At 52.3% G+C, this 14992-nt stretch overlaps 1 protein-coding gene across 1 annotated transcript in view; it reads left to right on the top strand.

Annotated features, from left to right (window-relative positions):
• Positions 1-11826: 11826 nt before the first annotated feature.
• Positions 11827-14992, top strand: part of PREP (prolyl endopeptidase) — a 198942-nt gene continuing 195776 nt past the window's right edge. Inside the window, exon 1 of the mRNA XM_006270251.4 lies at positions 11827-11949. Coding sequence (XP_006270313.1) covers positions 11905-11949 — 45 coding nt within the window. The 5' untranslated portion in view covers positions 11827-11904. The remainder of the gene's footprint in view (positions 11950-14992) is intronic.

Genomic DNA, 14992 nt, shown 5'->3' with positions numbered 1-14992 from the left:
GGGCAGCAGCAACACCATGAGGCAGTGGTGATTTCTGGTTGCCACTATACTAGTACTGTAGCTCTGGCAACAGCAGTTATTTTCCTGTCCTGGCCCCGCACCCAAGCTGGCGCCGGTGCTGGGGACTCACTCTGCCTTAGTTATGCTACTGTGAAGCACTGCATTTGATGGTGACTCTGAAGTAAAGTCAGTCAGAAATTTTCCAGGATGACCTTTTGTTGACAAACGCTGGTTATTTGAGCCTGGGATGGTTCACTTGAAACATCTCAGGTTCAATGAATTTTCATTCAATCTAGGCTTCCTAGAAGTTATGTCCTGGCATTGGGTCTTCCCCTGAGCCAGGGTGCTTGCAAGCTCCTTGCAGCTACATGGTGAAAGACACATTTTGTTGTCATGCTATTAGCAACAAAACCATCAAGAACATACATTTCTCTGAGCACCTGCAAAGCTCCAAGGAGTTTCCAGTTTGTCATAAATTATGGGGAGTAAAATTGGTTTTGGTCCATTTGAGACTGAAATCAGGCAACCGCCTCCCCCCCACAACCAGGTATTTCTCATGAATCAGAAAGCCTATTTTTTAGGCAGCTTCACTTGGAGAACATTTGTTTAACTTGGACCAGATCCTCTCCCCACTTACAGGCCTATTTGTTGTACCATGGTATGGTGGGCCCATGGGTGGATCTAGAATTTTGAAAAGAGGGGTGCAGATGGGAAAGTGCATCATCACATATGAAAACAACACATTTTTCTCCAGATGAAAATAAATTAGAAGCTTTACTAATATACTAGGAGCCCTAGGACTATATTATTCAGTTTATGATTGAAGCAAAAAACAACATAACTTCATCGGAATGAGTTGAAAACAATTTGCAGGGCTGTGGAATAGGAACTTCATTACCAGGGGCACCTAACAGCCAGCAGAGCTGCAGAACAAAGGCTAGCTTAAATGATGGAATATCAAGACCATTAAAAAGAAGAGAGGTCATTAACACCTGTGGAATGAAGAGTTTAGAAGGGATCAGGTAGATTATAATGAGCCAGGAAGTCAATTGATTCTCTCTGCACTTCCTGACTAGGACTGCTGCTGTCATTGCCAGGCAGTTGGTTGTAAATTTGGGTGGACAAGGAATCAGAGGGATGCAGGTGCACCAGTGTGCCTCCTCTGGATGGGCCTCAGGCACATCACAAAAATGACAAGAGGGCACAACTGGCAATTCTGTGGTATAACAAATGTAAACTGGGGTGGAAGTGCGGGTCAAAAGTTAATAAAAAGCGCTCCAAGGGGGGTAGACACTCAGCAGAGCACATCAGCCAGTGCCCTTTCCTATTTATAGGAACCAGAGTGAACTCTCTTTAAATTAGAGTCTTTAGAGGAACAACTCTAAAAACTGGGGTTACAAGAGAAGATAATTGGGGACACTTTCCTATTAGTTCACAGCTTTCACTATAGCCAGATATCAGCTAACTGGAATATTAAACCTACTGTTAGGAAGTTTCAAAAATAGGGTAGTGGAAAACGTACAAAAATGATTCAGGGTGGAACAGATTGGTGAGGAATCTTGTGTTCCTGCACTCCCAGAAGCTGTAAAGATGAATACTTTCTATCAGGCTCCTTCTGGGGCAGATTAACAAAACAGCTATTCCAGGGAAAAATTTAAAGCAGACTACTTATTGGTCCCTGCTACACATTGCATATATTGTGCAATTCATGGGTGAATTGCACAATAAATTTAGACCAGCCACACACGCAAAGTAATTATTGCACCATCGAAACTTCTCCCTGCTATAAAAAAAAAGCCAACCAGCTCCAAAGTTAATGCTTGAAAATGTGCAACAGCACTAGGCCCTTGCTCTATATTATGTATACTACACTCATTCATGGGTGAATCACTCAATATACACAGACTAGCCACACATGGGAAGGAATTATCACACGATAAAAATGATGGTCCAGCTACAAAGTTAACGCTTGAAAATGTGTAACCACTCTACAGCTCCTGCTCCATGTTGCATCCATTACACAATTCACAAGTGAATCACGCACTAAAAGTATACCGGCCACACCTGCAATTTACCACGCCACAAAAATGAGGCCCAGCTACAAAAAGAGCCAACCAGCTACGAAGTTAACGCTCAAAAACATGTAACAGCTTTAAGGCCTGTGCTCCATGTTATGCTATTACACAATTCAAGGGTGAATTGTGCAATAAATGTAGACAGCCACACCTGCAAAGCAATTATCACGCCACAAAAATGACTGCCCAGCTCCGAAAAGAGCCAACCAGCTGCAAAGTTAATGCTTGAAAATGTGTAACAGTTCTAGGGCCCCTACTCCACATTATGTATATTATACTCATTCATGGGTGAATCGCTCCATAAACGTAGACTGGTCACAAGTGCAAAGGAATTATCACATGATAAAAATGATGGTCCACCTACAAAGCTGACGCTTGGAAATGTGTAACAGCTCTACAGCCCCTGCTCCATGTTATGTTCATTACACAATTCATGGGTGAATCATGAACTAAAAGTAGACCAGACACAACTGCAAATTACCACGCCACAAAAACAAGGCCCAGCTACAAAAAAAAGCAAACTAGCTATAAAGTTAACGCTCGAAAAGGTGTAACAGCTCTAGGGCCCCTGCTCCACATTATGCGTATTACACTAACTCACAAGTGAATTGCTCAATAAACATAGGCCAGGCACACATGTGAAGAAATTATCACACGATAAAACTGCCAGTCCAGCTACAAAAAGAGCCAACCAGCTATGAAGTTAACACTTGAAAACATGTAACAGCTCTAGGGCCCCTGCTCCACGTTACCTACATTACACGATTCACGGGTGAATTGTACAATTAATGTAGACCAGTGTCATGGCGGGGTCCTCACGGAGGGCCGTGATCTCCTTGAGGTCCCTCGCTCCGTGTCAGGCCGGCCCAAGACACCCTCTAACTCTCACCCGCCACGTCTTTGATGGTAAATATAATGATGGGAGGCTGCCTTGTGTTTTCCCTGGGCACGGCTACTCGGGACCTCTGTCCCCGCGGTTCTTCCGGACCCCTTGGGGGTCTCCCGATATGGTGGGTGTTCCCTAGACACCCTAGCCTTGTGGGCTATGCGTGGCTCCTACCAACCCCTAATACCACGCCCCAAGCCTCGCAGATGTCATGGACGTTGTCCGGTCTGTACGCCCGCTTCTCGGGCCTCCTCTTTACTGTGGCCCACTCTGGGCTCCCTCTCTCGTGCCCAGCCTCTGGCTGGGACTTTTGTCTTACCCAGTCTGGGCCTCCCCTGCCGGTGTGGTTCCGCTCAGGGACTCTCTAGCGGGCCTCCGGTCCTATGGGCCAACCGCATGGGCACCCTCTCTGACCCTGGCTCACCGCGCTGCTACTCCGTGTCTTCTCGGGGCAACCGCAGCGCCCTGCCTCAGTCTGAGGGGTGTTACCGCACTAGCCTGCGGCCGGGCTCGCTATGCCCATCTCGGGCTTCTCAGTAATTGCCCCTCTCTCTAGGGCTCCTCAGTATGGCGCTCCCCCTCTTTGGGGCTCGCCGTGCCCACCCGGGGCTACTCAATAACACTGCCCCTTTCCTGGGGCCGGGGTCTATGTTCCCCCACACGCAATCCGGGGTCTAGGTCCCCGTCCGCAACCTACGGGTTGCGCCCGTGACCCACTGGCCGCGCTCCTCGCCGCCAGTTGCTCACGCACTGGCGTGCGAGCTGCGCCTTCCCTGGCGCTATGAAAATAATGCACCCTCTTGGCGCTATGGCACCCCACACTCTCTGGGGTCCCTGTGATTGAGGCCTCCTCCAACCCCTACAGCCTCACCCAAGCCTCCGGGTGTAATAACAGAGCCAAACAAACACAAGCCTCCTGGCTGTAACACAAACATAAAGCCCCCTGGCTAAACCTTTAGTGCCCAATCCTCTCAGGGCTATCCTGAGCTGTACTCGCTCATCGGGCTTCTCCCCATATCTTGACTGAGGGAGCTCCTGCCTGTCCGGCTGCTGGCAGAGAACTGCCAGCCTGGCCTCAGCCCTGGGCTTTATAAGGGCCAGGCCCTGCCTCCTACAGGCAGCTGGTTCCCCTTGGTTGCTCCGGCAACCCGCAGCTGCGCTCATTACCTGAGCAAGCCTCAGCTGGGCTCGTTATGTCAGGCCAGGGCGTGCTCACTCGGTCCCTGGCAGTTTCTCCTTTCGAGGAGCAGGGGCACCGAGGTGCCCTGCGACAACCAGCTATACCTGCAAAGCAATTACCACATAAGAAAAATGCCAATCCAGCTCTCAAAAGAGCCAGCCGGCTCAAAACTTAACACTTGAAAGATGTGTAACAGCTCTTGCTCTACGTTAGCCCTTGCTCTACATTAGATTTATTACACAATTCGCCAGGGACTTGCACAATAAATGTAGACAGGCCATAGGTGGGAAGAAATGATGACATAATAGAAATGAAGGTCCAGCTATAGAAAGAGCCAATCAGCTAGGAAGCAAGGCAGGGGCAGCCCCAGCCTCTTCCCAGGGCATGGACCAAAGTATGCTAGACAGAAAATGGAGGTGGGGCTGTGCTACATAGGGTCTTCATAAGGTCCTTGTGCACTTTTAAACTTTAATAACTTAGGTTGTAGGTATGATAGAAACAATCTGTTAACGGCATTTAAAAGCAAATGTATTAACGTTTTAGGACAACTAGAGTACACAATAGTAGACTTCATAAGTAATAATGAATTTACTCTTAAACAAGATGGAGTTCTGTGCCACTACGCTCTGAATGTACGACAATTCCTAAATGACACTTTCCCAGAGCAGTGGATAGGCAGAGGCGAACCAATTGCTTGGCCACTTTGTTCACCTGACCTGTTGCTGTTGGACTTCTTTTCATGGAGACGTGTTTAAAAGTGTAGTTTACTTGTCGAAACCACGTTCTTTGGCGGAACTTAGGGCTAGGATCACCAATGCAATTAGTGCAGTAACTCAAGAGCAACTGGGAAACGTTTTCAAGGAGTTGGAAGATCGGATTGAGCACTGTAACATGATGGATAGTGGTTACATTGAAGTCTAGCATTGTGTACTCTAGTTGTCCTAAAAACTTTAATAAATTTGCTTTTAAATGCCTGTGAAGCCTGTGTCTAGCTCCGCCTGGACTATCGGGTGTTGCCCCTCCCCTCAACTCGCCTGCCACGACTTGGATGTAATCAATTACCTTTAGAGGGGTCTACAGTGGAGATCTTTATCCTGGGTGGGGCCTCCCGATAGACGGTGTTACTCACGGTTGAATGATGCAGTGGTCCACAGGGCTCCGCCTCCCCTACACCCCGTCCACACGCCAACCGCTGGGTGATGCGTTCCAGATGTTTCCAGGCCCTGTATGACGGCCTCAGACCGGATCCCCGGTTCCCGGTCGCTCTCCCTCCTGCTGGGAGTAATTCCTCCTTCCTCCCTTCTTACAGAAAATACTCCTCCAAATCAGGAGTAGCTGGTGGGTGCTCCCCCTGGTTCCAGCTCCCTCCTGGAGCCTCCGCTGTCTCCCCTCTCCTACCGGCAGCGGAGCGCTCCCCTGCCTCCTGAGCGTCAGCCCCTTCAGGATACTGAGAGAGTGCCTCGGCTTGCACTCTCTGACCGCATTTCACTCTGCTGTTCACGATAGGCGTACAGCTCTTAGATAAGCAGCCTGCTTGAGACCCGCAGGCTGGGTCCTCTCCGCTCTGTGCGAGAGTCTGCAGCACGGGCTGCCCGCCCGTACTCTCTCTCCCTGGCTCCCCCCGTCTTCCTGTCCTGCTGGTGTTTTTAAACCTCTCCGCCGCAGCCGCTACGGCCGCCGGGATTGGCTCAGCTGTTCGCTGCGCCAGGAACAGCTGTTGCCAGAACCGGCGTAATGGCGGTTCGCACGGCTGCGGCCGCGGATGCAGCTCCTCTTCCCGCTGCTCTTCAGCCGGTACGTATGCCCCTCTGGGGGCTTGCTCTCGGGGACTGGGGTCTGTGGGTCCTCCCTTCTCTCCCTCACTAGCCTGTGGGGGCACTTCGCCGCCACAGACCTCCCCCCTTAAGTTGCCTTGTGGCGGCTGATTTTCTCTCGTGACGGCACATGTCACCTGCTCCTCCCTATGGATGTGGCCCGCACCTTCCTCTGCGTCGTCTGCGCCTCCCCACCTGGACAAGAAGTCAGCCACAAAGTTATCTTGGCCTGGACGGTGTACCACCGTGAATTTGAATGGCTGTAAAGCCAAAGCCCAGCGGGTGATCCTGGTGTTCATGCTCTGTTTCTGTGTTAACCACTGTAGTGGTGCATGGTCTGTTACTACCACAAATTCCCTCCCCATCAGGTAGTACTTAAAGTATTCTATTGCCCAGCGTATTGCCAGGCACTCCCTCTCGATGGTGGCATACCTGGTTTCTGCATGACTGAGTTTCCTGCTGGCAAAGGCAATTGGGCACTCCTCCTGCCCGTGTTTCTGTAGTAACACTGCTCCCAGCGCCCGTCCTGATGCAACCATCTGTAAAACGAAAGGGGCGTTAAAGTTAGGTGTGTGCACGACAACGTCACGGCGCATTGCTTCTTTCAAATTCTGGAAGCTCTTTCGCATCCCCGGTGTCCATTTCAGTGGCGTCACAGATTTCCCAGCTAATGCGTCTGTAAGTGGTGTGGCGAGCGTCGCGAAGCGGGGTATAAATCGCCGATAATAGTTAACGAGTCCCAAGAAGGAACACAGTTGTTTGCGGGTTCTCGGTTCCTGGAACTGCCTTATAACCTCAATCTTATCTGTGAGTGGCCGAACTGTCCCTCGGCCTACTCGAAATCCTAGGTATGCTGTTTCTTTCCCCGCTAGTTTACATTTCTTCGGGTTGGCGGTCAGCCCTGCTGCTCGGAGTTCCCCCAGGACTGCTCTGAGGTCTTGGAGGTGTTGTTGCCAGCTTGCGGAAAATATAATGATGTCATCAATGTATGCCGCTGCGTATGCTGCGTGGGGTGCCAATAGGTTGTCCATCAACCTCTGAAACGTCGCAGCTGCTCTGTTGAGGCCGAAGGGCATCTGCGTGAATTTGAATAGGCCCCATGGGGTCCCAAAGGCTGTTTTGGCACAATCCGTGGGGTGCATCGGGATCTGCCAATATCCCTTTGCCAAATCAAGCGTGGTTATATACTGTACTTCACCAATTTTCTCAACGAGGTGGGTGACATGGGGCATCAGAAAGGCATCAAACGTAGTCAGGGCATTGAGCTTCCTGTAGTCTATACATATGCACAATGACCCATCCGGTTTGACGACGGGGACTATGGGGCTCCGCCATGGACTGCAGGACGGTCGTATAATCCCTTCTTCTTGCATTCTCATGATCTCTTGCTGTATTTCCTGTTGCCACCGCTGAGGTATCGGCCTCCATCTCTCCCTCACCAGTGCTCCCTGCGGGGTCCTGATTTCATGTTCTACTCCCGTTACCCGTCCCAGGATCTCTTGGAACACTGCCCTAAATTCCTCTATCAAAGCTAGTAATTCTTGCTGTTGGTGATTGCCCAACTCCTTACCCATCTGCACTGACCCCTCCTTCCCGGGTCTCCCTAACCCGGGACACAGCGGTCCCAGGTCCTCCTTTGTATCCTCGTCTAGGGCCAACCAGCCCTGAGGAGTTTTCCACTCCTTGAGCAGATTTACGTGGTAAATCTGTTGTTCCCGGCGGTGACCTGGTTTAAGTAATTCGTAATCCACGGGCCCTACTTGTCTCACCACGGTAAATGGCCCCTGCCACATGGCCAGCTGTTTGCTGGAGGAAGTTGGCAGCGATACCAAAACTTTGTCCCCCGACTGGAACGTCCGTGTTTTCGCCTTCTGATTGTAACGCCTTTCCTGTATGCCTTGGGCGTCCCTCAGGTTTTGCCTGGCGATCCGTTGGGCTGTGGAGATTCGGTCTTGTAGCTCCTCCCGCTACCTCTCCGCCGACACCCCCAAGCCTATTGGCCTCTCCCATTCTTCCCTTACGATTTGTAGCAATCCCCGAGGGCTATGGCCATACACCAACTGAAATGGAGAGTACTGGGTTGACTCTTGCGGAGCGTCCCTTATGGCGAACAAGGGTGTCAAGATAGTATCCCACCTCCGCGGGTCTTCCTGGGCACACCGCCTGAGCATCTGCTTGATGGTCCCATTTAACCTTTCTACCAAACCGTTAGTTTGGGGATGGTAGACCGAGGTCTTTAGCTGGGTGATGCCGAGGGTTTTACATAAAGCTTTCATTACCCCAGACATAAAGTTTGTTCCCTGGTCTGTAAGTATCTCCCGAGGTATGCCCACCCATGCTATCCACTTAAGAAGTTCTTCTGCTACTCGAGTGGCCGTTATGGACCTTAGGGGCACGGCGTCTGGGAAACGGGTGGCATAATCTACCATCACCACGATATATTGGTATCCGTTATGAGACCTGGGGAGGGGTCCTACTATATCCAGGGCGACCCGCGGGAACGGTGTCTCTACTATTGGCATGGGCTTCAGGGTTGCCCTTGGGGGCTTCCATTCCTGGGCCCTCTGACACTCTGGGCATGCGGCCCCCCACCTTTCCACGTCCTCTTAGAGATGAGGCCAAAAGAATTCTTGGGCCAGCCTCGCCCGGGTCTTGTTACGTCCCAGATGGCCACCCAGGGGTGAGTCATGGGCCAGTCTCCACACCATTTGGCGAAGTGAGGTCGGGACCACTAATTGTCTTCCCCATATGGTACCCTCCTCACCGCGTTGGACCCGATATAATAGCCCCCCTGTTACCTCGAAGCCGGGACGCCTCTGTGAGGGTCCTTCCCCGGAGTCGGCGTCCCACATCCGCTGCAGTTCCGGGTCCTCATGTTGTGCCCTACGAAATTGGGCCGCGCTCACGAACTGTTCTAGGTCGATGTCGTCTGTCATTGTTTCGTTGCGACGGGCCGGGCCCTCGCCAGCCCATCCGTCGCCCCTCTTGATCCGGTTCCTCTCCTCCTGCGTAGCTCTCACTCGCTCAAGGACTGTATAGAATGGGCCCCATTCTCGGCCTAGTATCATCTCACATGCCAGGGTTGGGGCAATTCCAACTCGTAGCTCTCCGCTAAACTCCATCACCCTAAGCGGAACATAGCAAGTCTGGAACCGCATCTCCCCCCCTAGTATGCAGGTCATTGTCAGGGGCCCCTCACTCTTCCGTTCCTTCTGCGGAGCGAGGTCTGCCCGAAGTAGGGAGTGGGAACACCCCGTGTCCAATGTGGCCTTAACCGCCCTGTCTCCAACCCATGCGGTTACTACGGGCCGGTTCCATCCCTCGTTCTGGGTTGCTGACCCGAAACTGCAATCCATGGGTTCCCCTCTCTCTGCCTCTTTGCCTCTATCCCGGGAGGGTGGATATCCTGTTGGGGTGCGACTCAGCTCACTCAGGCCTTCCCCACATTCACGGGAGATGTGTCCGGTTTGCCCACAGCGGTAACACACCACCCCTTTCGGTGGCCCTCGTCTCGAGACCGTTCGCCTTTCCCCTTCGCTTGCGGGTCCCTCTTTCGTGCCTCAGGTGCCTTGTCCGTATCCCCGTTCCCTTTCCGAATTCGCAAAGGCCTCCTCCAAGCGAAGTGCCTCTTCGCTAGTTTGCGGCTGGTGTCTGCGTACCCACCTCTGGGCATCCTCTTCCAAATCCCATAGGAATTGTTCTAACAGGATCTGGTCCATCACGCCCGCCCGGTCGAACTTGCCGGCTGGCAACCATTTGTCGAATGAGTCCTTTAAAGCTTGCAACAACCCCCGGGGTCGCCTGGCCTCCTTGGACTTTCGGGCTCTGAAGGCCTGCCGATGACTTTCCGGTGAAATCTCAAGCCTGTAGAGGATTGCTTCTTTCGCTGTCTCGTAATCACGCGCTTCGTCCCTTGATAGCACTCGGTAGGCCGCTTGGGCCTGATCTATCACCAGCGCTCCCAGGTGGTGGCCCCACTGACCACGGTCCAACCCTGTCTGGATGGCTGTCCTCTCGAACGCCTCGATATAAGCTTCTGGGTCATCCTCCCTAGTCATCCGGGGCATTTTAAATAAAGTGGCATTTCGCTGTATCCACTCCTGCTGGTGTGCGCCCTGTTGTTGCTGCAATGCCAGCACCTGCCCTATGGCCTGGATAGCCTGCGTAAGCAGCTCCATGGGCGCAAGGGCTGGCTGCTGCATCGCTATCGGGTCCTGGGTCAGGACACTGTCCCGTTACCACCGTACGAGAATGACGCTGTCTTCCCGGCCAATGCACCACTGTGGAGCCTGTGTCTAGCTCCGCCTGGACTATCGGGTGTTGCCCCTCCCCTCAACTCGCCTGCCACGACTTGGATGTAATCAATTACCTTTAGAGGGGTCTACAGTGGAGATCTTTATCCTGGGTGGGGCCTCCCGATAGACGGTGTTACTCACGGTTGAATGATGCGGTGGTCCACGGGGCTCCGCCTCCCCTACACCCCGTCCACACGTCAACCGATGGGTGATGCGTTCCAGATGTTTCCAGGCCCTGTATGACGGCCTCAGACTGGATCCCCGGTTCCCGGTCGCTCTCCCTCCTGCTGGGAGTAATTCCTCCTTCCTCCCTTCTTACCGAAAATACTCCTCCAAATCAGGAGTAGCTGGTGGGTGCTCCCCCTGGTTCCAGCTTCCTCCTGGAGCCTCCGCTGTCTCCCCTCTCCTACCGGCAGCGGAGCGCTCCCCTGCCTCCTGAGTGTCAGCCGCTTCAGGATACTGAGAGAGTGCCTCGGCTTGCACTCTCTGACCGCATTTCACTCTGCTGTTCACGATAGGCGTACAGCTCTTAGATAAGCAGCCTGCTTGAGACCCGCAGGCTGGGTCCTCTCCGCTCTGTGCGAGAGCCCGCAACACGGGCTGCCTGCCCGTACTCTCTCTCCCTGCCTCCCCCCGTCTCCCTGTCCTGCCGGCGTTTTTAAACCTCTCTGCCGCAGCTGCTACGGCCGCTGGGATTGGCTCAGCTGTTCGCCGCGCCGGGAACAGCTGTTGCCAGAACCGGCATAATGGCAGTTCGCGCGGCTGCAGCTCCTCTTCCCGCTGCTCTTCAGCCGGTACGTATGCCCCTCTGGGGGCTTGCTCTCGGGGTCTGGGGTCTGTGGGTCCTCCCTTCTCTCCCTCACTAGCCTGTGGGGGCACTTCGCCGCCACAATGCCGTTTAGATTGTTTCTACCATACCAACAACCTAAGTTAGTAAAGTTTAAAAGTGCACAAGGACATTCTGAAGACCCTGTACATCAAACATACTCATTTGGGTTTTTTTTAACAATACCCACTGAAACATCTGTTTTACCTATGTCATCCACAGGAGGAGGATAAAATATATATACTGTATGCAAACAGATCTGTCCAGGCCGGGAACACCACGGCTCTGCGGGCTGCAGGCGGGCAGTGGCCTGGAGGGAAAGTGAGGGGCTCAGCGAGTGTGAATTAAGTGGGGGCTCAGGGCCACATAAGAAACAAGAGCCCTCATGTAACACTTGAAAATCAAAACCTGGGACCGGATTGCTCCTTCACTGAGGTGGACTTTTAAAATCAAGGAACCGGTTTAATTTGGGGAGGGCAAAGCATAACTGAACCCGGGCCTAGAAAGGGGACTCACGCAAATTTGGGGGTGGATGGCTTGGAAGTGCGGGCTTCACACACGCGTGGCCGGTTTCCTCCCAGCTGAGGAGCAGGCAGGGGGCTCCAGGGAAAAAAAAACATCCGCCCCCCCCCCCCCCATCCTAGCTCAGTCTGGGTGTCCCACAGCAGAGGGAGCTGTGGCGGCGCCGCGTCCTCCGCGCTCGCTCTTGGCGGCAGCCGGCGGTGGCGGCTTCTCGGCAGCGGGGCGGGGCTTGCGGCGGCGCCCGCCCCGCGCTCCGCGCTCTTCGCTGCTGCCGCCGTCGCTGCCTTGCCCTGCTCCTATCCCGCCATGCAGCCCTTCCACTATCCCGACGTGTACCGCGACGAGACCGCCGTGAGTGCCGCCCGCGGGGCCGGGGCGGGGCATGGGGGCCCGGCCACGCTCGCTCCCTCAGCTGCGGGGCCGGGGCCAGACCACAATGGTTCGGGGACGGCCTGTGTCGCGCGCTGGGGCTCTGTGACGTCACGCCCTTGCCCCCCCCGGGGGGGGGCCCTGCGACCTGGCACGCGCCCCGCGGGAGCTGGAGCTGGCCCCGGCCCCACGTGCGCCAGGCAGCCATGCTCAAGCGCGGGGCTGTCATCGGGGCTCGGGAGTGTCACGGGTGACCGCTGGAAGATTTCTGGGCCCTTGGGGTGCCTCCAGATGAGCGGACATTTGGAGCAAGTAGTAGGGCAGACCCGCTGCTTGTCCTCCTGCCCACTGTGCCGGTCCCCACAGCCTTACCTGGGGGCTTCGGAAAGCTGCAGACCCCTGGCTCTGGTTTGGGGCAGAGTGAGCTGCTGCCGTGTGTGTCACCTTGTTTTTTAAGGTGCAGGGCTTTTTTTTTACCTGTTGGGGTGGACCCCGCCACACTGCAAGGTAGCAGCGCAGGGAGCACCTCTGCTGTATGTGGCACCGCAGGTGGGTCTGCGGCACCGTGGACCCCGTGGCCACGCTCGTCCAGATGCAGCCATAGAGGCGAGATGGCACGGCTCTGGGTTGGGGTGGAGCATCCCTGGGGGAGGGGGTATAGGAGAGGGGAACTTTAGGCAGGTGGCAGTGTGCGCTGGCATTCCTTAGTTCAGCGTTTCCCAACCTTTTCCAGCCCAGAGCATGCTTGCATTAATAAAAATTTTCCGCAGCACACTTGCTAAGGCATTCCCCATCCTCGTACCTGTGGTAGCTCATTGCCATGGCAAAATTGTGCACCACACCTGTTCATTTCTGATAGCACACTTTTGTGCTGTGGCACGCTGGTTGGGAAACACTGCCCTAGCACAGGGGCTTTCAACCTTTTTGGATCATTGTGGCACCAGACATGGAGCAGTGTACCTCCGGCCGCCGAGCGGCGGGGGCTGACACATGGCCAGATGCGGAGCGGTGGCAGCCACCATGTGCGAGCTTCCCCTGTGTTTAGCCAGGCGGGCAGCGCCTGCATGGCAGTGCGGGATGGTGCATGGTGGCACTCCGTCCCCTCCCGCCCACGCGTGACCCCCTAGGGCCTGCTCAAGTACCCCCAGGGGTGTACGTGTACCCCTGGTTGACAATCTCTACTCTAGTGCCTGCCAGTGCTGGGTAGCCCCACAACGGCTGGCCCAGGCCATGAGTGATCCGCATTTTGTAGAAAGCACAAGCTTCTTGTTGAGTCAGTTACCTAATGCACTAGCAGCATTTTCTCGGGGCCAGATTGTGTTTGCCAATTTTTTTCCCCCCACTTTGGAGATTTTGGTCAGGATCAGGTGATACAATCATGCTTGTTGGTTTGGTTGCCAGTTATGATTTGGGGTCACAGTAAGGTTTGCGGCACAGTTCTCAGGACAAGGGAAATCCTGCTGGCAGCAAAAGTGCCTCACAGCTTTGAATTGTAGTCCTCTCACCTCATGCTAATCCCAGCCCAGAAAATCCTCTTTCCTGTCCGTCACTGCTGTTCTTCACTTCAGTTGGGTGCTAGTAGCTTGGATTTCCCTCCCTTTATAATTAAAAGCAGAAGTTGCTCACTAAAATGCTGTTCATGCTCTATAAATCTAAAACTGCTGCAGTGGCTATGTTGATGTGATCCTAGGATTAATAAAGCAAAGAATGTGTTTCAGCACTTGTCTTGCATTATTTGAAGTGAAGAAGTTATAAAAATGAAATCTTAAATTCTTGGTAACTTCTTTTTGGCCAGATGTCACTTACCTAGAGAAGGCATAGGCCTGAATGACTTACCAGGAGAGGCTGAGGGAACTGTAGAAGAGAAGACTACAGGGGGATTTAATAGCAGTCTTTAACTACCTGAAGCAGGGTTCGAAAGAGGATGGAGCAAGGCTGTTCTCAGTGGTGGCAGATGACAGAACAAGGAACAATGGGTCTCAAGTTGCAACAAGGGAAATTTAGGAAAAACTTTCTCACTAGGAGAGTGGTAAAGCATTGGAATGGGTTACCAAGAGAGGTGGTGCAATCTCCATCCTTGGAGATTTTTAAGGCCTGGCTTAAAAAGCCCTGGCTGGTTTGATCTAGTTGGGCATGGTCCTGCTTTTAGCAGGGGATTGGACTAGATGACCTGCTGAGGTCCCTTCCAACCCTAATTTTCTGTGATTTTATGAATTATTCCAAAAGTGACCGTATTGTAGATTTTGGATTATCAATTTAAAACACCTTTAAAGCAGTCATTTTTTTTTTTTTAAAGGGTAGATACTCTCGTGTCTGAGAATTGGCCTCTTCAAAGTGTCTCAGGTAGTGAACTCAAAAAAAATGGAAGTATATAAAATTACCGGGAAAACCCAGCCCCTCATCTCTCTAGTAAAAGTTGTGGAAGATTAAAGAAGCTATCTGTGTATGATTTTGCACAGAGAACCTGCAAAATGACTGCTCAGCCCCAAGTGGAGAGCTTTGTCAACTTAAAAATAGAGTATATGTTTGTTCAAAACTAATTTTATTTTTTGTCGCCTGCTCAACAAGAGGCAGTGCTTTATTCTTGACGTGTGATTACTTGCATATGTTTCTGTCATCACTCATACAAACAAGCTTTTTGCAAGACTGGGACTTTGGTGATTTTTTTTTCTTTTATTAAAGCTGAATGAATTTTGAAAGCTAAAGTGTCTGATCTGTGCAACTATTAACAGTGTAGATCTCTCTCCTCAATTTTTGAAAAATGTTTGTATTTCTAATGTTTGAGATTTTTCCTTATTTACATAACATACTTGTTTAATGACAAGGAAAGTAAATAAAATTGACAGGAGCTACAACTAGATGTGCTTCCATTCTTAAATAATTGGAAACTGTAATTATTGGATAACTAAAGCTCTCTAGTGAAATGAAATTGCATTATCCCAAATGAATGCTCTGGATTTTGGGCCTTCGTTGGATTGTTAGATACAATGGGACAGACAAATAAATTATGTCAGTTTGGTTTTCT

The sequence above is a fragment of the Alligator mississippiensis genome, chromosome 1 (genome assembly GCF_030867095.1).
Source record: "Alligator mississippiensis isolate rAllMis1 chromosome 1, rAllMis1, whole genome shotgun sequence".
Taxonomy (NCBI): Eukaryota; Metazoa; Chordata; order Crocodylia; family Alligatoridae; genus Alligator; species Alligator mississippiensis.
Note: the sequence above shows the minus strand (reverse complement) of the source record. Positions and strands in the feature narration are given on the sequence as shown.